This window comes from Amblyraja radiata, chromosome 1 (assembly GCF_010909765.2).
Source record: "Amblyraja radiata isolate CabotCenter1 chromosome 1, sAmbRad1.1.pri, whole genome shotgun sequence".
Classification (NCBI taxonomy): Eukaryota; Metazoa; Chordata; class Chondrichthyes; order Rajiformes; family Rajidae; genus Amblyraja; species Amblyraja radiata.
The window spans coordinates 149,795,812-149,820,054 of NC_045956.1; the positions used below are offsets into that span (position 1 = coordinate 149,795,812).

Here is a 24,243-nt window from a genome sequence, read left to right on the forward strand (position 1 = left end):
TCATCCTGAGCTGCTTGCATGCGGCTTCATCTATAATAATAATAATAATACATTTTATTTGTTGGGCGCCTTTCAGACATCTCAAGGACACCTTACATAGATTAACAGGGATATAAACATATAATCAGAGTAAAATAAATAATAAAGACATCACAGAGACACAAACTAAAAACAGAATTCAGTCCAAAAACAGAAAATCAAAAACACAATGTGAAGAGAGAGCAGCGGCAGCCAAAGCGCGCCAGCGTCCACTCTCCCTTCATGGCAGCCATCTTGGACAAAGACTAACAGGATTACGTAGAGACAGAAAATCATCCCCCCACAATGGTTACCACTGTGGGGAAGGCACAATGTCAAGTCCCCAACCCCAAGTTCACCCTAAGTCAGGCCTGCCACCGCAGTTGCCTCTACGGAGGCCCGATGTTCCTGGCCGTTCTCACCGGGTGGTCTTGCCCCGGCGTCGGGAGAGTCCTCTACTGCCATAGTCAGGCTCCTCTTTTGTCCTCTCTACCCTTTTCCCTTTCACTGTATTTTAAAACTTATTCATCCCTATCTACTCCCATTTCTGATGAAAAGTAATTGAATTGTTACAGTAACTTTCTCTTTCTACTCATAGATGCAGCTGAGCTGCCAAGTTTCTCCATAATCCTCTGGGTTTTTCCTTTCTGCCATTCACAATGTTTTCTTCCTGTATTATAATATCAGGATTGTTTTGATGTCTATGGTTATAGAGATCTACTGTTCATGCTGAGAGCTTAGTTTTCTTGGGCAGACCGTAACTGTTCATCCTCAGCAATGTTGATGATTTTATAAAATATTGTGCTGTAAACCTTTAATTTGTCTTTCTCACTTCAAACTATTCCTTTGAGTGTTCATAGGTTGCTTTTATGGCTTCGATGGCAACCCATTTCACAAACCAGAACAGTGGTATAATTTTTAGCAGCGTGGAGACCAATGTTGGGAACTATTTTGATGTTATGACCGGAAGATTTAGTGCACCCATAGCAGGTAGGTTGATGAGACTTTCATAGAATCACACAGTTATCCAACACATAAACAGACCCTGCGGCTCAACATATACATGGTGACCATTAACCACCCATTTATGTCAATCCCATTTACCAGCACTTAATCCATAGCTTTCTTTGCCTCTGCAATTGAATTGCTTGTCTTGAAGCTTCGTGTATGTTTTAAGAGTAACTGACCACCACCCCCTCAATCCTTACAAACTGATCTGTAATTAAGACTGTAATATTACTTTTACACCTCAAAGGGTGACACAGTGGCATAGGTGGTAGAGCTGTTGCCTCGCAGCACCAAAGACTCACGTTCAATCTTAACGTCGGGTGCTGGCTGTGTGGAATTTGCATGCTTTCCCTATAACCGCGTGAGTTTCCTCAGGATGCTTTGGTTTCTGCCCACATCCCAAAGATGTGTGGGTTTGTAGGTTAATTGGACTGTAAAATTCCCCCTAATGTGTAGGGATTTGATGAAAGAGCGGGATAACTTAGAATTGGTGTGAATGGGTGATCAGTGCTCGGCATGGATTAAGTGGGCTAAAGAGCCTGTTTCTGTGCTTTTATCTTTAAAGCTGTAAATATTTAGAAAATTGGTTGTTTTTATGTCAGAGAGAGATTTTGGATAAGTTCTGGAATGAAGGAACATGATGGAAAAGCACATATATGCTTTTGAGGTATGTGCGCCTCGATTGTATCGAATGACCATGATCTTCATTCCTGGTTCTGTATTCCCATTTCTAAAATGTTTAGAAAATTAAAAATAAAGTATGTGCTTTACTTAGTTGTTGGTAAATTATGATGAATGGTTACATCTATTCACTTCCTTTGGATACATCATTGCTCATGAAAGATGATTAATGATAAAGCCATGGAGTGGGAAGCTATTTATTTTACAAAGGCAGCAAATTCATCAAAGGCTCCTATGTCCACTCCTATATTGTTAAATGTGCACTGTGACTCTACATCAGTAATAGGTCCAAGCTCATAGCTGAAGACTCTAGCAGTGGTACCAGGACCGCAATAACAACATTGGAAAATTAATGGGAAGTTGGGAGTGGTTTGGTAAGAATAATATGTCAGAATTTTGTTTCCTGTGATCTTTTCCATCCAAACTCTTGGAATTGTTTTCAGATGAAGAAGCAATTTTGCTCTTGAAAATAGTTGTTAAATGAGCATGTGCATGAGGTCATAAGAGATAGGAATAGAATTAGTCCATTCGGCCCATCAAGTCTACACCGCCATTTAATCATGGCTGATTTATCTCTCTCTCTTAACCCCATTCTCCTGCCTTATCCCTATAACCCCCTGAGACCCATACTAATCAAGAATCTATGTATCTCTGCCTTAAAAACATCAACTATACAGCCTTCTGTGGCAAAGAATTCCACAGATTAACCACCCTCTGACTAAAGAAATTCCTTCTCATCTCCTTCCGAAAGGAATGGCCTTTCATTCTGAAGCTATGACCTCTAGTCTTAGACTCTCCCCACTAGTGGTAACATTCTCTCCACACTCTATCCAAGCCTTTCACTGTTCAGTATGTTTCAATGAGGTCCCCCTCATTCTTCTAAACTCCAGCGATTACAGGCCCAGTGCCGACAAACGCTCATCATAGGTTAACTTACTCATTCCTGGGATCATTCTTGTAAACCTCCTCTGGACCCTTTCCAGAGCCAGCACATCCTTCCTCAGATATGGTGCCCAAAATTACTCACAATATTCCAAATGCAACCCAGTGCCGGAAATAGTATCATGAATTGTACATGGGCAGTTCTCAGTGATATTTCAAATAATTTCTTAGTCACTTTATTGTAAATGTCACATACACATTTTTAATCCTTTAGCAGCAATCATTTCCAAATGAAATACATGAATTAATCAATCTTCCTATCAATTCACATACTGTCCACATTGGCACATACACCATCAATGGTATTATCCTTCCTTTCTTCACCTTCTCTGTCAATATTTCCGGGGCTATATCATCCTTGCTGAAGTTCATTTCCAAGAAAGAGACAGAGAAATTGCTAATTATGACAAAGAATTCAAATATTTAAAATAAAAAAACGAAAGCAGAGGAAACCTTCATGATAGTGTTCAGTGGGTCAAGGATTTTTGCTGGTGGATATGTTGCACTGCTGACGTTACAGTTTTTGAGCTTTCCCTTGCACTTCATCTGCCAGCTCAGACATTTTCATAAATTCATAAGTTACAGGTGCACAATTAGGCCATTCGGCCCATCTAGTGTACTCCGCCATTCAATCATAGCTGATGTATCTTTCCCTCTCCACCTCATTCTCCTGCCTTCTCCCCATAACTACTGGCACCCGTACTAATCAAGAATCCATCAATCTCTGCTTTAAACATATCTATTGACTTGGCCTCCACAGTCTTCTGTGGCTTTGGATCCAAAGCATCAAACAGTTGACATCTGATCTTCATCGATTGTCCTGTCAGGTATTTTCTGGATACTTATTTTAAAAGCTTTGGTGCTTTTACAATTGTTTGTAGCTTCAATTTAAGAATTAGAGGATCAAGACAGCCTGCCCAGAATGAAATGGACAGAGGAGTGAAATCATATTGAGTTTGCATTCCCCCCAACATCACGATTCTCATCAATAATTATACATTTTAATAACATTTTTCTGGCTCTATATCAAGCAACTTTACCAGGCCGAAATCCATAAATAAAAACAAAATCTTTGTGATCGGTTGGAAGCTTACCCACTCCGCTGCATATCAGGAAACAAACTATTGGATACGCTCAGTGTGTCGAGCAGCATCTATGAAGGCAAATTAATAGTTCTGACATTTCAGAGCATAGAAACAAGGATGTTGGTTTACAAAAAAAAAACACATAGAGCTGGAGTAACTCAGCATGTCAGGCAGCATCCCGAAGAACACAGATAGGTGATGTTTTGCTGGTGATCTGCTTTACAATGTGTAGCTGCGTGTGTTCAATGGAGATTGAGTGGAAAGAATGGATGTGGAAATCTGGGGAAATCTTTTCAAACTGTGCATACTGTATTATATAAAAAATAAAACGGTGTTCCAAAATTAATTCATTCCAAATGTCAATTATATTTACGGTACAGCAGCTGAATAATATCAACACAGGATAGACTACAGATGTAGGAATCTGAAGCAACATGCAATCTGCGGGTCGAACTCAATGGGCCAAGCATCTTCTGTGGGAAGAGGGAAGGAATTGTTAACATTTTGGGTTAAAATCCAACATCAGGAATAAAAGGACAGAGGGGAGATAACCAGTATAATGAGGAGAGGAGAAGAGGGGAAATATCTGATGGTCTGAGAACGAGTGACAGATGATTAAACTGGCAGAGGGAGTCAAGGGATGGGAGTGGGGTGGAGGGTGGGGTGGAGAATTGGGAGACAGAGGCAGGTTGATGATGTATGGAGATCGGAAAAGTAGATAGATGGAGTAGCTGGATAAGTGAGGCTGAAGGTGGAGAGAGAGGGTGGTGGGTGATAAGTAGGAACAGAAGGGATACCAACGCTGGAATCTGGTAAGTAAGGAAGGTGATAATAGGTTCCATAAAGAGAGTGATGAAGGTCAGATGGGACCAGAACCAGATGGAGGTTGAAGGTAGATGAAATGAGAGGGTAGTTTGAACCAGGAAGGGAGCATGGGGAGGGGGTTGGGGGGGGGGGGGGGGAGCAGGTGGAAGGGAGGTTGGAAAGGGGACAAAAATGACCAGTGTAATGAGGCTGGAGGAGGATGGGAAGGAGGGGGGAGATGAGGGCTAGAGAACAGACAAAGGTGTAGGTTAGGTGAAAAGGGAAGATTGAGTGTTCATATCATAATGTTGTAGACTCTTCAGGTGGAATATGAGATGCTGTTCCTTGTTTGAATTGGGCATCACCTTGGCAATGGAGAAGGTTGAGGAGCTTGGGTCAGTGTGGGAATGGGAAGGGTGTCATGTTGGGAACTAGGGGTCACAGTTTAAGGATAAGAGGGAAATCTTTTAGGACCGAGATGAGAAATTCATTTTTTACACAGAGAGTGGTGAATCTGTGGAATTCTCTGCCACAGAAGGTAGTTGAGGCCAGTTCATTGACTATATTTAAGAGGGAGTTAGAAGTGGCCCTTGTGGCTAAAGGGATCAGGGGGTATGGAGAGAAGGCAGGGATGGGATACTGAGTTGGATGATCAGCCATGATCATATCGAATGGCGGTGCAGGCTCGAAGGGCCGAATGGTCTACTCTTGCACCTATTTTCTATGTTTCTATGTTTCTATATGCTGGGTGTGGAAGCTAGAAGGGTGAACGGTTCTTGCTGGAGGGAGGGGGGAGTAGAAGTCTTACAAAATGGAGGATACATGAGGGAGGGAAGCAACATTTCTTGAAAATGGAGTACATTCCAGATGTCATGGAGTGGAAGGCATTCTGTTGGGAGCAGATGTGGCACAGTCGGGGAAATTGGGCCAAAGTGTTGGGGACATTGATAAGAGACAGGATGGGAGGAGATGTGGTCAGATTAGCTGTAGGAGTCAGTGGGTTTATAGTACATGTTAGTGAATAGTTTGTCTCCTGAGGGAGTCAGGGAAATCTAGAAAAGGGAGAGAATTGTCCAAGCAAACTTGAGAGTGGGGTGGAAGTTGGTGGTGAAAGTGATAAAATTGACCAGCTCTATACAGGTGCATGAAGCCATCAGTGTAACAAAGAAAGCATTGGAGAGCGGTAGCAGAGAAGATTTGAAAAGGACTGCTCCATGTAGCCAACAAACAGACAGTGTAGTATGGCCCACGTGAATGCTCATGACTATGTCTTTGTTTGGTAGGAAGTGAGAGGAGTCAGAAGTGAAGTTGTTCATGGTAAGACTTCAGCCTGGAGAGTGTTATGAAAGGGAACTGAATGGATAGTTGAAACGTCTTCTTTCTGTCTGCCTGGGTCTCCCATCTTCTCCCCCATCCCCCATCCCCCTCCCCACTGCCCCTCCATTATTTAGTTGTAGTGGCACAGTGGTGCAGCATTAGAGTAGCTGACTTCTAGCGCCAGAGACCCAAGTTCGATCCAGACTACGGGAGCTGGCTGTATGGAGTTTGTACATTCTCCCTGTGACCGCGTGGGTTTTCCATGGGTGCTCCGGATTCCTCCCACACTCCAAAGATGTACAGGTTTGCAGGATAATTTGCTTCGGTAAAAATGGTAAATGATCCCTTGTGTGTGGGATTGTGCGACTGTACAAAGCAATCACTGGACGGCGCTGTCTCGGTGGGCCGAAGGTCCTGTTTCCGTGCTACATCTCTAAAGTCTACATGTACATCCATCTGACTATCATCTTTCATACCTCGAAGATAGACACAAAATGCTGGAGTAACTATGCGGGACAGGCAGCATCACTGGAGAGAAGGAATGGGTGACATTTCGGGTCGAGACACCTTCTTCAGATTGAAGAAGTCTGGGGTCTTGACCAGAAACGTCACCCATTCCTTCCCTCCAGAGATGCTGCCTGTCCCACCGTGTTACTTCAGCATTTTGTGTCTCTCTTTGATTTAAACCAGTATCTGCAGTTCTTTCCTACACATCTTTCACTCTTCCTTGGTCCAACAATCACTCACTGTCGGTGATCACACCCCTGCCTCTCTCCTCTTTATACTGGCTGTCTAACTTCTCCATTGTTAGACCAGGTGCAGAGTTTCGAACGACATGGGAATTATTTATTTCCCCAAGCAGATACTACTCAATCTCCAGCAGATTATATTTTGCTGTAAGGGTTGGGCTGTTCTGACATAAAAGATCTCTCTCCTGTATTGGTTGCTCCTTCCTCACTTCATGCTTTAACCGAATTCCCCTGCTGCCTGGAACTGTTCCCATACTTCCTCCTCAAGTCCTCCAGCTATGTAACATGTGCAGCGAGGAAATGACAATCGGTGCTCCAATGAGATACCCTTTTGAATTTTGTAAATTTGTATTTATCTCCCTTTGATCTTTGCAGTGGTGCGTGTGTGTAAATCATAGAACTGAAAAATAAAATGATTCGTACCACATTTTGCGTGCTATCATAGAATGTCTGCATGTCCCAGACTAACCCGCAAACTATTGAGTGATTATTTTGCCTCAGAAGTTTCGGGAGGTGAATTAAATTTGAACCAGGCAGTTTAGAAATTGATTGCTTTTATGAGTGGCACCACATTTTGCAGACAAGAAGTTATGCAGTGCAAAGATGATGAGACTTGGAGTTAAAATTGCCATGATTCTATCCCTCTGTTAGGCAACTGGGGGTAATCATTTGCCTACTGGTAACTCGTTATGAGTTAGGTTCACTTTGTGCAATGCAATGTTTATCCTTCCTTCATGACTTTATGCTATAATTTTGTTCTCTTCAGTAAATCATACAGCTTATCTACCTATGCCACATTATCTACAGTGATCACATTATCCAGTGAATATATAGTCGTACAGTCATAATGTCTTATCTTAATTGTTAGGGACTAACTTCACCTACTAAATATCTGTCATATTTCCTATGACAGTGTAAACAATTAAGAGAGTTTTTTTAAAGAGAGAATGAATGGGTAAAGTTTCGGGTCGGTTTGAGTAACGCATTCCTCGTGTCTGTAGAAGGGACTCGACTGTCACCCATTCCTTTTCTCCAGAGATGATTCTTGTCCAGCTGGGTTACTCCAGCATTTTGTTTCTATCTTTAGTGTAAACCAGCATCTACAGTTCCTTCGTACAGAGTTTCTGTTTAATTGTGTGGTGTTGTCCTTCATCATTGTGCTCTGCAGTGGTGAATTAACGAGTAACATCATTTCTGTTGGTCACATGCCACACGTGCGGTTGGGGAAATTTCCACGCTGGGGAAATGCTGAGAAGCTTATTGCCATGAGTACCTTATTGTTATTATTCATTCTTATGAATCAAAAGTAGGCAATTATGAAAATACTTTCGTTATTAATGATAAATTAGAAAAGAAACAGAGCTTTCTTCTTTTTTTCACATTTCAAAGAGTGGGACCTGCTGTGAAATGTTAATATCCCATAGTGCTTTGTTGAAGGATTAGCAGATACATTTTTCAATTTAGAAAATAATCAGTTTTTTAATTACTAATTAGAACTGTGAGTAGGTCGATGAAATTTTCACATTTGGTTCATTTATCTTGATATCGGTTGCGTAAGGCAATGACAAATTTTCAGCATTATGAAGATCATGTAAAATTATAAAAAGTAACCAACCATTATGTGAAAGCAGTCAATGAGGTGTGTTAAATGGAACAGATGAAATCAGATTTTTAGGCACAGAACTGTCAGTAAATTTATGAAATGGCAGAGATGGCATCTCAGCGCAACCTCAAGGCCTGGTCTCCTGGACCAACTGAAGCCATATCCTCACTGGTCCATCCAGACTGATGGCCTGACCTGCTGGAATGGCCAACGTTGCTACTAGAGTCCCTGACTGCCCCAAGTGCAATCACTTAGCTGATGGAGCAGCCAACTCCATGCACCATCTCCTGGGCTCCAACCGGGAGTTGCCATCCTTTCAGGAAACGTAGGAAATGAGCTGGTCTGCAGGTGAGACTGAAACAACAAGGTTTGAGGACCGAAGATAGACACACAAAGCTGGAGTAACTCAGCGGGTCAGACAGCATCTCTGGAGAAAAGGAATAGGTGACGTTTTGGTTCGAGACCCTTCTTCAGACTTCACGACCACTTTCCCCAGCAACTGCTGCCAAATGTCCAAACTATTGAGAGCAAAGTGGATTAAAGTAGACTGAAGATAGATACATGTATCTGCCTTAGGGAACTGAGGGGACTGCTGTGTGCTCTGTTTTCCAGAGACATGGCTCGCCCCTGCCTCACCTGACTGTGCCATTCAATCTGAGGGATTCTTATTACAATGGATGCTACAGGCAAGGTAAAGGGTGGAGGGGTCTGCTTTATAATTAACTACACATCATGCTTGGATGTGGCAGTCCGGGCAAACTCCTGCTCCCCAGAACTGGAATCTCTTACAGTGAAGTGTCGTCCCTACTACCTGCCGCAGGAATTCACTTTGGCCATCCTGACTGTAATCTTCATCCCACCCCAAGCTTGCACTGGAGGAACTACACTCTGCCAACAATGAAACCAAGTACCCTGAGGCCTTGCTCATAATAGCTGAGGACCACAATCAGGCCAACCTCAAGGCCTTGCTGCCAATGTACTATCAGCACATCTGCTGCACAACTAAAGGCCCAAACACCTCAACCACTGCTACACAATCATCAACAATCCCTCCTGCTCCATTCCCAGACTGCATTTTGGTAAATCTAATCTGGATATGCTTCTACTCCCTGCTTACAAGCAGAAACTGAAGTGGGAGGATCAGGTACAGAAAATAGTGCCAAGCTGGTCCGATGAATGAGGTGACACCCTTTGTGACTGCTTTAAGTCGGTCGACTGGTCCATGTTCAAGGATACTGCAGCTACCCTAGACGAATAAGCCATAGTTTTACTGTGATTTCATCAGTAAGTGTGCAGAGAACTGTGTACCAAAAAAAGACAATACATGTGCACCCCAACCAGAAACCATGGATGAACCGCAAGATCCACCTCCAGATGATGTCCAAGTCTGTAGTGTTCAAGTCAAATAATCCAGAGCAGAACAAGAAATTGATCTATGACCATCGCAGAGCCATAAAGGATGCCAAGTGGAAATTCTGGACCAAGCTGGAGTCTTGAGGCAATGAATAGATAACCACAGATTGTGGCAAGGCTTGCATGCTATAACAAAGTGAAGGCAGTAGTATAGCTGACAAAAATGGGTCTCTCGCTGATGAACTCAATGCATTCTATGCCCGCTTTGATCAGAAGGGCAGTGGAGGAATTCCATCTGCTCTGCCAGTTTTGGATGTACAGTATCTGTAGCAATGGTATGTTGGCAGACATAAGATTGGCCTTCCTGAGAGCGAATCCGCGGAAGGCAACTGGTCCGGATGGAGTCCATGGCCATGTCCTCGAGACCTGTGAATCAGCTGGTAGAGGTATTCACAGGCATCTTTAACCTCTCGCTACTCCATTCAGAAATTCCCACCTGCTTTAAGAAGAACATTATCATCCCGGCGGCAAAGACGAGTAAGGATGCAAGCCTTGTTGACTACTGTCCAGTGGCTCCGATATCCACCATCATGAAGTATTTGAGAGACAAGTGATGGTGCACATTAACTCCAGCCTCATAGACAGACTTGATCCATTGCAGTTTGCTGACCGTCGCAACAGGTCCACACCAGATGCCACCTCCCTGGCCCTGATCTCATCTCTCGAACACCTAGGATTCTTACTTTAGGTTTCTATTTATCAAGTATAGCTCTGTCTTCAGCACCATAATTCCAACCGAACTCATCTTCAAACTCCCGGACTTTAGAAACAGTATTGTATGACTCTATGACATTATGACTCTGCAAGTTTACAGATGACACCACAGTGGTAGGCCAGATCCCAAACAATGATGAGACAGAGTACAGGAATGAGACAGAGAACTTAGTAACATTGTGTCAGGACAATAACTTCTCCCTCGATGTCAGCAAGGTGAAGGAGCTAGTTATTGATTTCAGAAAGCATGGTGATGTACATTCCCCAATCAGCACACATGGTGCCAAAATGGAAATGGTTGAGAGCTTCAGGTTCCTTGGTGTTAATATTTCCAACAATCTGTCATAGACCAAGCAGATTGCCGTGACAGTCAGGAAGGCACACCAGAGTCTTCACTTCCTGAGGCAACTGAGGAAATTTGGCATGCCTTCAATGACTTTTACAAACTTCTAAGATGCATCATAACAAGCACACAGTGGGTTGTATCACAGCTTGGTTTGAGAACAGAGCTGCCAAGACTGTAACAAAATTGCAGAGTGTTGTAGAAGTAAGTCCAATCCATCACACAGACCAGACTCCCCGTCATTGGCTCCATCTACACTTCATGCTGCCTCAAAAAAGCAGCCTGCATAATCAAAGTCTTGTTCCAACCCTGTCAATCCTCCTTCTCCCTGTTCCAGTCCAGCAGAAGGTATGGAAGCTTGATTGTGCACAGCTCCAGACTCGGGAACAGCTCTCTCTCCTTCGTTATCAGGCTTGTGAATGATCATTCCATAAAGTAGATTCCTATCTGATTCACCTCTACTCCATTGCACATATTGCCTTCGTCTATGGAACTGGAACGCTACAATGCTGAGAACTATATTCCCCTTTCCTCCACCTATTGTACTTGAGTTTGACTTGATTGTATTCATGTATAGTAGATCTGATTTATTTGCAAAACAAAGCTTTTCACTGTACCTCGGTACACATGACAAAACTAAGCTTAAAACTAAACCCAAACTAGCATACAAAATGTATTACGTTTTAGTATATGCTTAGATCTGGGTTTATTGTTGGTATGTGTACCGAGGAACATTATAAGCTTTGTTTTGCCTGTTATCCAATAGATCAGATTGTATAGCACTGGGTACCACAGTGGCACAGCGATGGAGCTGCTGTTTCACAACACCAGACACTCAGGATCGGTCCAGATCTCTGGTGCTGTCTGTGCAGAGTTTGTATGTTTTCCCTGTAACCAGGTGGGTTTTCTCTGGCTGCTCCGGTTTCCTCTCACATTCCAAAGACGTGCAGGTTTGTAAGTTAACTGCCTTCTGTAAATTGTCCCGAGTGTGTAGGATGCGACTCGGTGAGCTGAAGGGCCTCCTTCCATGCTGTATCTTTAAACAGAGTGAAGAATATAGTTCTCAGAATTGTAGCACCTCACTTCTATAGAAAAAGTCCAAGTTACATATTGGCGGAGGTGTATAGTACTATATAGTACTATATAGTATACTATATAGTATAGTATAGGTGTCCTTGAGACTCTTGAAAGGCGCCCATAAAAAAAATAATTTTTTTAAATTAATTTATTATAGTATGGACTATACCCATAACTTCTGGGGGGACTATTCAGAAGCCCGATAACAGAGGGGAAGAAGCTATTCCCGAGTCTCGTGATGCATGCTTTTAAGCTTCTGCACCATTTGCCCAATGGAAGCAGGGAGAAGAAGGAATGACTGTGGGGGGACAAGTTTTAGTTTAGTTTAGTTTCGAGATACTAAGTTTAGTTTTGAGAAAGTCTTTGATTATGTTTGCAACTTTTCTAAGACTGGGTGAAGTGTAGATAAAGTCAATGGTGGGGAGTCCGGTCCGTGCGATGGATTGAGCTGTGTGTATGAATCTGCCTTTCTTGCAGTCTTAGGCAAAGTTGTTCCCAAACCAAGCTGTGATACAGTCTGACAGTATGTTTTCTATGGAGCATCTGTAGAAGTTTGTAAGATTCATAGGAGACATAGCCAATTTCCTCAGTCTCCTCAGGAAGTATAGGTATTAGGGTGCCTTCTTGGCTGCCACATCAATGTGGTTGGTCCATGACAGATTGTTACTAATATTAACACCAAGGAAATTAAAGCTCTCAACCATTTCCACTTTGGCACCATGGATGCTGATTAGGGCATGTACTCCATCATGCTTCTTGAAGTAAATATTTAACCAGAATTCATTGAAACCGAGAGATTTGGAAAAAGAGAACTGAACATCAGTAATGAAAAAATAAATTCAGTATTTATATACTAAGAAACTGATATTTGGGTGTTCATATATTCTCTTTCATCTTCATTCACATTTAATCTTGAATATTTTTCCAGTTCCACATTAATATGAATCAAATTTGACTGCAGAATATCACGGAAATTCTTAGCTTCCAGAGTGAAGAGTGATTAATCGCCATATGCACTGGGAACAGAATAGTGAAATGCTTACCAACTGTAATTCATTTAACAATATCTCGAGCTCAAACTTATGCAGCGAGTCAGCACCCACCACATAAGTTTATTCGAAATGTTTTCATTTGGGAAAAGAAAAAGCTGTCAACTCAGTCTCTTTTGGCAACTCCAAGGTGTCAGTTCATGGGCATTAGCCCAGAAACAACACAGACACATTGTGTTCACCACAGCACAAGACCAGAGGAATATTATTCCTGCACGTATATATTATTCTTCTGATTCTTCCGTCGTCTTTGAGCGAAATATTAATGCAAAGCCCTGTCTGGTTGCTGTTATGACGAAAGATCCCATGGCAATTTTATATCCTGGCCAATATATATCCCTTTATCAATGTCTGGAAAATTAAGTAGGGTTCTGGTCATCAACGTTGGTGTTTGTGGGATCCTGCTCTGTGTGGTTCAGTGATCACTCTTCAAAGAATCATAAATCCACCTTAAACCTATGTTCTCTAGTTCTCAATTCCAAACTACTTCAAAACTAATGCATTTGTTATGAGGTTGTGAAAGGTGCAAGATGACCTGTAAATGTCCAATCTACTTCACTGTATTATTACCTTTGTCTCCCTAATTCCACCTGTCTGTTAATTTTAAAATCTATCAATAGACTTATCCAGACATGCTATTTATTTTATGGACCTATTATTGGAGTCATGGAATCATACAGCACAAAAACAAGTCCTTTGGCCCAACCAACCAAGATGCCCAATCTATGTCCATGCCAACCAAGATGCTAGTCCCATCTATACACTGCCCCATATCCATCTAAACTTTTCCTATCCAAGTACCTGTCCAAATACCTGTCCAAATCTATCTATCTATCTATCTATCTATCTATCTATCTATCTATCTATCTATCTATCTATCTATCTATCTATCTATCTATCTATCTATCTATCTATCTATCTATCTATCTATCTATCTATCTATCTATCTATCTATCTATCTATCTATCTATCTATCTATCTATCTATCTATTCTTGACCACTTCCTGTTTTTCTGCTTCATGATTTTAGAAAGAACGCTGCCACTTACGGCTGTGATTTTTGACCAGCTTACTCAGAGTCCCCTCCGCTGCGCAGGACAAGCAGATTTTTCCCATTGATGAAACATAAAAGAGTTATTAATGTTTTAAAAATGTTGACATTCTCTCTGCTGCCCCTGCTGGTGGGAGGGGGAGGGACTATAAAACCTGGAAGTGTTGTGCCTCAGTCAGTCTTTGCAAGATGGGGGAAGTGAGAGGGTCACGTCTCTCAGTCTGAGCTGTGAATAACACCGAACACATGTCTACTAAACTGTGAGTGTGGTTTTACAGACCTTGAGTGCCCTTAATGTGGTTTAAAAATGAAAATGTGGTTGGGTTGAAGTAAAAAGCACTGCAAATGGCTGGTGGGATTTTGGGTTGATGTAAAAAGCACTGCAAATGGCTGGTGGGGTTTTGGTTTGAAGTAAAACGCACTGCAAATGGTTGGTTGGTGTTTTGGGTTGAAGTAAAAGCACTGCAAATAGCTGGTGGTCTAAACTTGACAACTTCCTGTTTTCACTGTATATTGATTTTAGTTAAAACGCTACCACTTACGGCTGTGATTTTTTGCCATCTTACTCAGTCCACCTCCGCTCATCAGGTGCAGAGGATTCTTCCCATCAATGAAAAATAAAAGTGTTATTAGTGTTTAAAAAATGTTGAGAATCTCTCTCCTGTCAATCACGCCATGAAGACCACACACCTTACTCACCATTATCCTCTGCTGCTCTGTGTGGTTCAATTATCACTCTTCAAAGTGATCACTGTAGCTATACAAAAGTTATGAACGTTTTGAAGGATCCCCCTCCCCCACAGCCACCCCACCCCAGCTCCCTCCCACACGCCCTTCCCACACACCTCTCCCACACCCCCCCTCCCACACCCCCCTCCCACACACACCCTCCCACACCTCCCCTCCCCCACACCCCCTCCCCCACACGCCACTCCCACATGCCCTTCCCACATGCCCCTCCCACACCCCCCCTACTACACACCCCCTCCCACACCTCCCCTCCCCCACCCCCCCCTCCCCCACACACCCTCACGCCCCTCCCCCCACACACCCTTCCCCCACACACCCCTGCCCCACACATCCCCCTCTCCCACACATCCCCCTCCCCCACACATCCCCCTCTCCCACACACCCCTGCCCCACACATCCCCCTCTCCCACACATCCCCCTCCCCCACACACCTCCCTCCCCCACACACCCCTCCCCCACATGCCCCTCCCACACCCCCTCTCCCCCACACCCCCCTCTCACCCCCCGACCCCCACCCCCTCCCCCACACACCACCCCACGCCACCCTCCACTACACCCCACCCCCCTCCCCCCTCCCCCCTCCCCCTCCCCCCACACCCCCCCTCTCTCACACCAGCCCCTTCCCCCACACCTCCCTCCCTCACACCTACTTCCCCACACATCCACCTCCCCCACACCAGCCCACACCAGGCCCCACACCAGTCCTCGCCAGTCTAATCTCTCCCTATAGCTCAGGCCCTCAAGTCCTAGTCACAGCCTCGTAAATCTTCTCTGACTTCTATCCAGCTGAACGTCATCCTTCCTAATAACAGTGTGACCAAAACTAAACACAATGCTCCAAATGCAACCTCACAACTGTGACATATTTGTCCATAAATTGTACTAATTTATGTGACTCCTCAAAAATGGTCAAATACAGTATTTAATTTACTCTGTAACTTTTCATTGCATAATACATATGCTGTGTGTATGTCAATCGCATACTTGTACCAGAATTAATACGGATCAAGGGGCTGAAGAAATTTGAAACCAAGAAGCAAATAATATTTCCTTAAAGCTAGTGGTAAATCAGCATACATCAGATAGAAATGTTTAAATATTGCATTTGAATGCACAGTTGCTTTCTGCTTCCATCTACAGGTGTATTTATCTGTAAGTAATATCAGATGTTAAAATTACCACGAACTAGTTATCAAAATAAAAAATCATTGAGATGGAACAATGCAGAGGTTATTTATGGTTGGGCAATTTTGTGGGTATGGATGCATTGCGCTGAAGGGCCTGTTTCCATCTACATTCTTTACATATAAAACAAACAACAGAGGTCTGTTGTTTGTTGCTGTCCCTGCAGATCTCTACTTGTCACAAGCCTCCAGCCTGAATATCCATCTTCCACCATAACCCTTTGTTTTCTATCAGAAAGCCAGTTACTGTATGAATCCCTGCGACCAAGTCAATGTAAATGCCATGCACCTTAATCTTCTGAATCAGCCTTTCACAGGGGACTTTATCAAATGTCTTACTAAATTCCAAGTAGTCTACATTCGCCAATGATCACCCTCAGTTCCTCTTCAAAAAACTCGATCAAGTTAGCAAGACACAACCTGCTTAGTACAAAGCTGACTGCCCCTAACTAACCCATTCTCTTCCAAATGGAAATAAATCCGACCCTGAAAAATCAACTCCAATAGCTTCCCTGACATGAGGCTCACTGGCATGGCATACAATTTCCTGGATTATCTCTACTTTACTTAAATAAAGGAATAACATTAGCCAATCGCCAGTCCTCCAGAACCTTGCCGGTGGCTACAGATATAAAAATAAGCAGCAAAAAAGAAAATATGTATAAAGTGTAACAGCCAGATTAAGAAAGATTCTTCATTTATTGAAAAATAATTGTTTAAATGAGAACTAAATGGAAGTGATTTATCATTTAAAAATTATAAGCGGACCAATCTATTTTACAGGAGTTTATTTCTTCATTTTCAACATGATGAAGCATGAAGATGTTGAAGAGACGACGGTTTACTTAATGCACAATGGAAATGCCATCATCACCATGTTTAGGTATGAAACTATAACTCACAATTCCAATGTTTTAATGTCTAATTGTATATGAAATTATGTTAATCTAATAGGTCATTTGCAGAACGATCTACAAGAGGCAGATCATCCCTGTTTTGGGCAAACTCTGGTTGATAAGCTCAAAAGTGCTAGGAGAATATAAATTAAACAAGATTTATTCAGACCAAGTTATAAAACTTTATCAACATACAAAACAATTACATTTTGAATTTGGTGACAAACCACAAAAACTATTAGCGCGTCAACTTCGCAAATTGGACGGGGAAAAAACAATATACAAAATTAGAACAGATAAGGGAGAAACATTAACACTGCCTAAAGATATTAATGATAGATTTCTACAATACTACCAAAAATTGTATTCATCTAAAATAACAGAACAATCAACGGGAATGGAAATTTTTTTACAGAATTGTAAGTTTGCGGGTCTAAATCAGAAAGAGAGAGAATTGCTAGGGGCTGAAATTACGATAAAAGACATTGAAGAATCAATAAAGTCCTTAAAAAACGGAAAGTCGGCAGGACCCGATGGTCTAAATTCGGAATTTTATAAAAAAAATTATGATTTGCTTTCCCCACGCCTACAGACAATGTACAAATACGCTTATACTCAACAGAAACTCCCAGAAACTCTAAATGCATCTACAATCATACTTATACCAAAAACGGACAAGGATCTTGAAGACCCAGGTTCATACAGAGCTATAGCCCTCTTAAATACTGACCAGAAAATATTAACTAAGATTCTATCTAATAGATTGAGCTTAGTGATCAGCAAATTAATACATCCCGACCAAACAGGGTTTATCCCCAAACGGTATTCATTTTTTAATCTGAGAAGATTATTTAATATTATATACTCCAATAGAATCCCTAACGCAGAGCTAGCAATTATCTCGTTAGATGCTGAAAAAGCATTTGACCAGGTAGAATGGCCATATTTATTTTCGGTGATGGAAACATTTCAACTAGGAGAGAAGTACTGTACATGGGTTAAATTGTTATATTCTACCCCAACAGCTAGAATATTAACAAACAAAATGTTATCAACTAAATTTAATCTCTCTAGAGGCTGTAGACAAGGATGCTCACTATCCCCACTATTATTTGCTCTTGCAATCGAACCCCTAGCAGAAAGCGTTAGAAACCATCCAGGAATATTTGGATACAATACTAGAGACACAAGGAATAAAATCTCCTTATATGCAGATGATATACTAATATATATTACAAAATTAGAAACTAGTATTCCAAACCTATTAAATCTAATAACTCAATTTGGTCAGTTTTCGGGATATAGAATCAATTGGAATAAAAGCGAAATCATGCCAATAACAAAATTCAATTTACATACAATACAACAATCCCCTTTTAAAATAGTTAAAGATAAATTTAAATACTTAGGAATCTATGTAACTAAGACATATACCTCTTTATTTAAACTAAATTTCCCACCCTTACTGAATAAACTACATAAGAATATTCAATACTGGAAAACACTCCCCATTTCAATGCTTGGGAGAATTAATGCTATAAAAATGATTTTTTTTACCGCAACTGCTGTACCTACTTCAATTAATTCCGATATATATCCCAAAAACTTTTTTCAAAAAAGTCGATTCCATTGTTACAAGTTTTGTCTGGGATTATAAGAATCATAGAATAAGTAAAAAGCATTTATGTAAATCAAAGATAAATGGAGGTCTGGCTTTGCCAAATTTCTTATTTTATTTTTGGGCAGTCCATATTAAAAACATGAATTTTTGGCTGGAAGAAATGGATCAACAACCAGATTGGCTAATGATGGAAAAGGAAGACTGTCTACCTTTTGAAATTGGACCGATCATATTTGCCCCCACAAAACTGCACAAAAAAACCTATAAAGAAAACCCCATAATACATAGTGGAATACGAATTTGGAAACAAATAAAAAAAGATTTAAAATTGAATAATATACCACTCTGCCTTCCCATTGTAAATAATCCTTTATTCAAATCATCCTTTATGGACAAAGGTTTCACACAATGGAAAAATCATGGAATCAAAAATATAGGACATCTTTATGGGAAAGGTACTTTTCTTTCATTTCAAGAGTTACAACAGAATTATGGACTGCACTCAAATAATTTCTTCAGATATCTACAAATTAGAGATTATGTTAAATCTAATACACAAGTTTACAGGAATAGGGAATCAGAAATTCTTGATGAATGTCTGAACAAGCATCCTAATACTGAAAAACTAATAGCTTATATTTATAACACCCTACTAAATAACGAGGTACCACCGACCGAACCATATAGATACAAATGGGAAAATGAAATAGGTCATCCTATCACGAAAGATATGTGGGACGAAAGTTTACAACAAATACATCAATGTTCATTAAATGCCAGACATACTTTAATACAATTCAAGGTCTTACATAGACTACACTTCTCTAAAATAAAACTAAATAGAATCTTCCCACAAATCTCTCCTATTTGTGATAAATGTCTACATTTAGAGGCTAATTTAACACATACGTTTGCAAACTGTATAAAACTTAAACATTTCTGGACAGATATTTTTGAAATAACTTCAGAAGTTATTAATACAAAACTGGACCCAGACACAAAATTAATAATACTTGGAATATCAGAACAAAGCTTAACACTCACAACAAACCAAAGAAACGTCCTCAATTACAGTATAATAACCGGAAAAAAATTAATATTAAAATTTTGGAAAGGCCCTACAACCCCCACAATTAAAATGTGGATTACGGAAATGTCGGAGACCCTATACTTAGAAAGAATTAGACTTGTCTTAATGGACAAACAAGATCTTTTCCATAAAATTTGGGCTCCATTCATTAATTATCTGAAGGGATAGATTGGCACAGCACGAGGACCCAGCTGAAACTTGAACTCAGGAACAGATGAAAAGCTATACTTTATAACCTACGAACCTATCTCCATTGATGTATTACAGGTAACCCATTCCACCTCCCTTGTTTTTCTGTTGTGTTTTTTTTTTTTGCTTTCTTTTTTATTTGTAACTTTCTACCCTCTTTTTCTCGCTTTCTATAAAAAATAAAAATACTAGAAGCAGAAGTAATTGATAATGGAAAATTTTAATAATGTATGACTGATGTATATGAAAAGTTTTTTTTTACTATAATATGTAACTACATTTTATAATATGTCTACTTCTAAAAAATAATAAAAAAAAAAAAAAAGTGCTAGGAGCAGAATTAGGCCATTTGGCCCATCAAGTCTACTCCGCCATTCAATCATGGCTGATCCATGTCTCTCCCCCAACCTCATTCTCCTGCCTTCTCCCCGAAACCTCTGACACCCATCTATCTATACATAACTAAAACTCTGATCTTGTGCTCTTCTGGGTTGCGCGGTTTTCCTATTAGCGCAAAAACGGTACGCAATAGCACTACGATTTTTCGCCAGCTCACTCGCCGTTCTACTGTGCTGCGAGTGCAATAAGTTTTGTTCTGATCGGTAGTATATTGTAAAATTTATCGAGGTTTGAAAATCTTAAAATTCGCGCGTGCGCAGATCGATTTCCTCTCCTGCCAGTCAGTGCCACGCAGATTGTTCTCTTCTCCTGTCACTCCCCGGGACGGTCCGCCCCTCCTTGTGCCATTGCGTCTTTACTGGAGCTGAGGATGGCCGGCGGAGGTCTCCAACCGGCCACAATTTTCGGAGGGACCTGAAGCGGCCCGGCGCGAAGTCGGAGATGTCGCCGACGTCGCCAAATGGAAAGCGGGGGGGCTGATCCTGGCAGAGGAGAACAACCAGCGACCAGCGCCCGCTGTGAGTCCCCATCACACCACCATCTCCAGCCCCTTCCTCTCCGCTCCCCCTCGCTGGCTCCTGACCCCCTCCCCATGATACGTCCCTCTCCCCATGGTTCTTTTCTTCAAGCTCTCTCCCCCTTCCCCCCTCGCCCACACCACCCCTCCCACCTCAAAACCCCCCTGCCCACACACACCTCTCCCCGCCCACACCCTCCCCCACCCACACACACCCCCCATCCCTTCCACACACACCCCCTCCCCCCCACACGCCCCCTGCCAACACACCCCCTCCCCCCCTCCTACATCCCTCCTACGACCCCTCCCACACCCCTCCCTCCCACACCCCTCCGTCCCACATCCCTCCCACCCACACACCCTCCCCCACACACTCCCTCCCACCACACCAACCCCTCCCCTCCTCTTATCCCCCCCCTCCACACACACACACACACACCCCCTCCCCCCTCCCCTCCCACCCCACTTCCCCCCCCCAAAGAATTCTACAGATTCACCACCCTGATGATAATTTGAACTCAACACACAATGTGAATCACTATATTGGAAGAAAATGACGAAAGCTTGGCAGTAAGAGCATCTTTATTATACAGAGGAAATGGTCACTGCATTTCAATGTACATTTATATATACAATTCTGCATTGGGGAAGGCTAAGCTATTCCGAACAAGCAACACGTTAGGTTGTTTTTCCTTGTGTATATGTTCACTGGTTTCTTTGAGTTTAAAAACTCATTAAAATTTCATTTCCCCGTGAAGTGTCTTTCATTCTATCTTTTACCAATTCAGTATTCTGTTTGATGTTGTTATTGTAAATACTGCAGAAAAAATTCATGGATCAACAGAAGTAAAGGGACATAATATATAGAAAGCATTGTCAACATCAGTTTACCATTACAATTAGCATTGCCATTACAATGTACTATTTTCTATCTATGACAGTCAATTCCACAATATCGAAATCTACAGTGTACATAAGTTTGTTGTAAGTCAGTTGCGTGATCTGTGATAAAACACACTTAAGAAAAAGGGAATTTAATAATCTACCAAACTTGATAAAAGTTATCAGATGACAATGATTTGATAAGCAAGCTAAAAATCACTGACAGCAGGTGGATACCCAGATTCTTGTCATCTTTGAAACACATTTCAAGGTTTTTTTTCAAATAGGGTTTTGAAAACAAACTTTTCTTTTTTAATATTAATCTCTCTTTGATATTTGCAAAAAATGTGCTCCATCCTTAATTCCCATGCATGACTTACATAATGTTGTGATCCTTCTTGCAGGTCTCTTTGGGTGACTGTCCATATCTGTGCAGAATAATGCCAATCTAAATAAGGTTCACAAGATACACATGATAGTGTTGCATCTAAAGATCTCTCTTTAGATGGCAGATCAAAAGTAAACAGAAAGCCAATAAGGAATTGAAATCAAAAGAAGCAAGCTGCTTCTCATTTGTCATCATATTTAATGTTCTTGTACGAATAGAAAGTGTTCAAAGCTTTCTGCTTAAATGTTATGTATGTTTATTCCATTTCAAGCATCATTCATCGTATGCCCTCAACCTTTGCATATAGCTTAGCAATGGAATATTTTGCCATATTAGGATCATTCTTTGACATTGGGGAATGCTTGTGGTCAGTATTAAAAATATCAATTTCTTGAATTTTTTTTTAGTTTAATTTAGTTTAGAGATAAATTGTGGAGACAGACCCTTCGGTCCACCGAGTTCGCGCTGACCAGCGATTCCCATACACTAGCACTATCCTATACACATTAGGGACAATTTACAATTTTTGCCAAAGCCAATTGTGGGAGGAAACTGGAGCACCCGGAGAAAACCCACGCAGGCCACGGGAAGAACATACAAACTCCGTACAGACAGCACCCGTAGTCGGGGTCAAACCTGGGCCTTGGCGCTGTAAGGCAGCAACTCTGCAGCTGCGCCACCGTGCTGCCCAAGTTAATACTGCATGTGCATAACTGTTCAAACTCGCCAGCAGTGCTTAAAATTCACCCACAGAATCAACATGTGGGTTAGGTATTCTTTGATGCTATTGAGTTTCAGATCTGTTTCTGATGAACAATGGAACTGAAGCACTCAAGTATAGTTACAAGAGGCCAGAACTCTTAGCTGGTTTATTAAATGTAGCGCATAACATTTATTATTCAGCTTCTGTGACATGTCAGAAGAAATATAAACGTCTTAAACTAATTATTGGTTTTAACAAAACAAATGCATACATGGCATTGTTCATGTTAATTGTACATGACAATGGGGCTATAAACAAAGCTCAATGCTAATACCACTAATTATTAATTTGATTCGATTTTGCCATATAATTATATCAAATTGCATTACAAAAATACCAATTTAAGAGAAAGCCTTTAATTAAGGTTCCCAAAAAATCTCAGAGAGTTCTTACATAGGAGCAATCTGCATAATAGGCAGGCTCTCAATGTGATATCAAAATTGTCTTTGTTCATCATTCAAAACATATTCCTTCTCTTTCAATGGTGATTTAATAAAATATAAATGTAGGTACATTTTCTGAACTTCAGATTGTCTTATCCACTTTCCTGTGTAATTGAACCTTAAAATGTATTGAGAATCATTTCATGTTCCATATTATATCAATATAATTTCAACTAAATGTGCACCCATATGCCTTTTTTTTAATTGATGTTTGGATGTAAATTAAATTTAAAAAATCCAATACAGAAGCAGTAACTGCAAACTAATACAATGTAAAATAATTAAAGATGACTAAAATACTAAGTAACGAGAAAAAATCCCATGGTGGTTTGAGGAGTTCTGGCACTGTAGAAGGAATGAAGTAATCTTTTCCAATGCACTAATTTTAAATTCCCTTAAAGCCTGGCACTCTTGATTATTAGTTTTGCCATAATTTGAGAAGTACTAAAGCTTCTTTTTTCAGCAAATAAGGTTGATTTCTCTCTAGATTTAAAATCCCAAATATATTTTTTCTCTGTCCATTTTGTGCCCTACAATGTTATGAATGTCACTGTTTTACTGATGCTCTTACAGTCTGTGATCCTTGAATAGAGTTATTCCAGATACTGTGTAGGAAGGAACTGCGGATGCTGGTTTAAAACAAAGATGGACGCAAAAAGCTGGAGTAACTCAGTGGGTCAGACAGCAAATCTGGAGAAAAAGATCCTTTTCTCCAGAGATGCTGTCTGACCCGCTGAGTTACTCCAGCAGTTTGTATCTGTTCCAGTTACTGGCCACACAAGGCTGGTTTAGCAGCTGCCAGAAAAGTTGCCGCTTGGAATTGCATGAACCAAGGAGAAACAGGGAAAAACACAACTTTGCTCTGCTAATTCCAGAAAGCCTTTCCATGGTTATGGATTTTTACTGTTAGCATTGCATTCTTGAGTGCCTTTCTGTGCTCCCCTCATTTAGTCTGACATCTTGCTTCACCCATGCAGTGTTCTTCCTGCTCGATGGAATGTCAGCTCGCAACGTAAGCATAATAACCAAGCTGACTTTCCGGTGCAATAATGATGGCATTCTGTGCTGGTGAATTTACTGTCATTGGGTCCTCTTTCAGATGAATGTTAAAGCTGCATTACCATTATATTCAAAGTGAAGTTCAAATCTTAAAGGAGATGTCCGGGGCAAGTATTTTTTACACAGAGAATGGTGGGCTGCTGGAAAGTGCTGCCTGGGTTGTGGTGGAGGTAGATACAATGGTGGCATTTTAGAGGCATTTAGATAGG

The 24,243-nt window shown here is 41.2% G+C and overlaps 1 protein-coding gene across 6 annotated transcripts in view; it reads left to right on the plus strand.

Annotated features, from left to right (window-relative positions):
* The window catches only part of c1qtnf3 (C1q and TNF related 3), a 42,474-nt gene that overhangs the window by 16,128 nt on the left and 2,103 nt on the right, over positions 1 to 24,243 (plus strand). For all 6 annotated transcript variants that reach the window (XM_033032620.1, XM_033032602.1, XM_033032611.1 and 3 more), the window contains exons 4-5: positions 879 to 1,008; positions 16,571 to 16,670. In XM_033032620.1, coding sequence (XP_032888511.1) covers positions 879 to 1,008; positions 16,571 to 16,670 — 230 coding nt within the window. The remainder of the gene's footprint in view (positions 1 to 878; positions 1,009 to 16,570; positions 16,671 to 24,243) is intronic.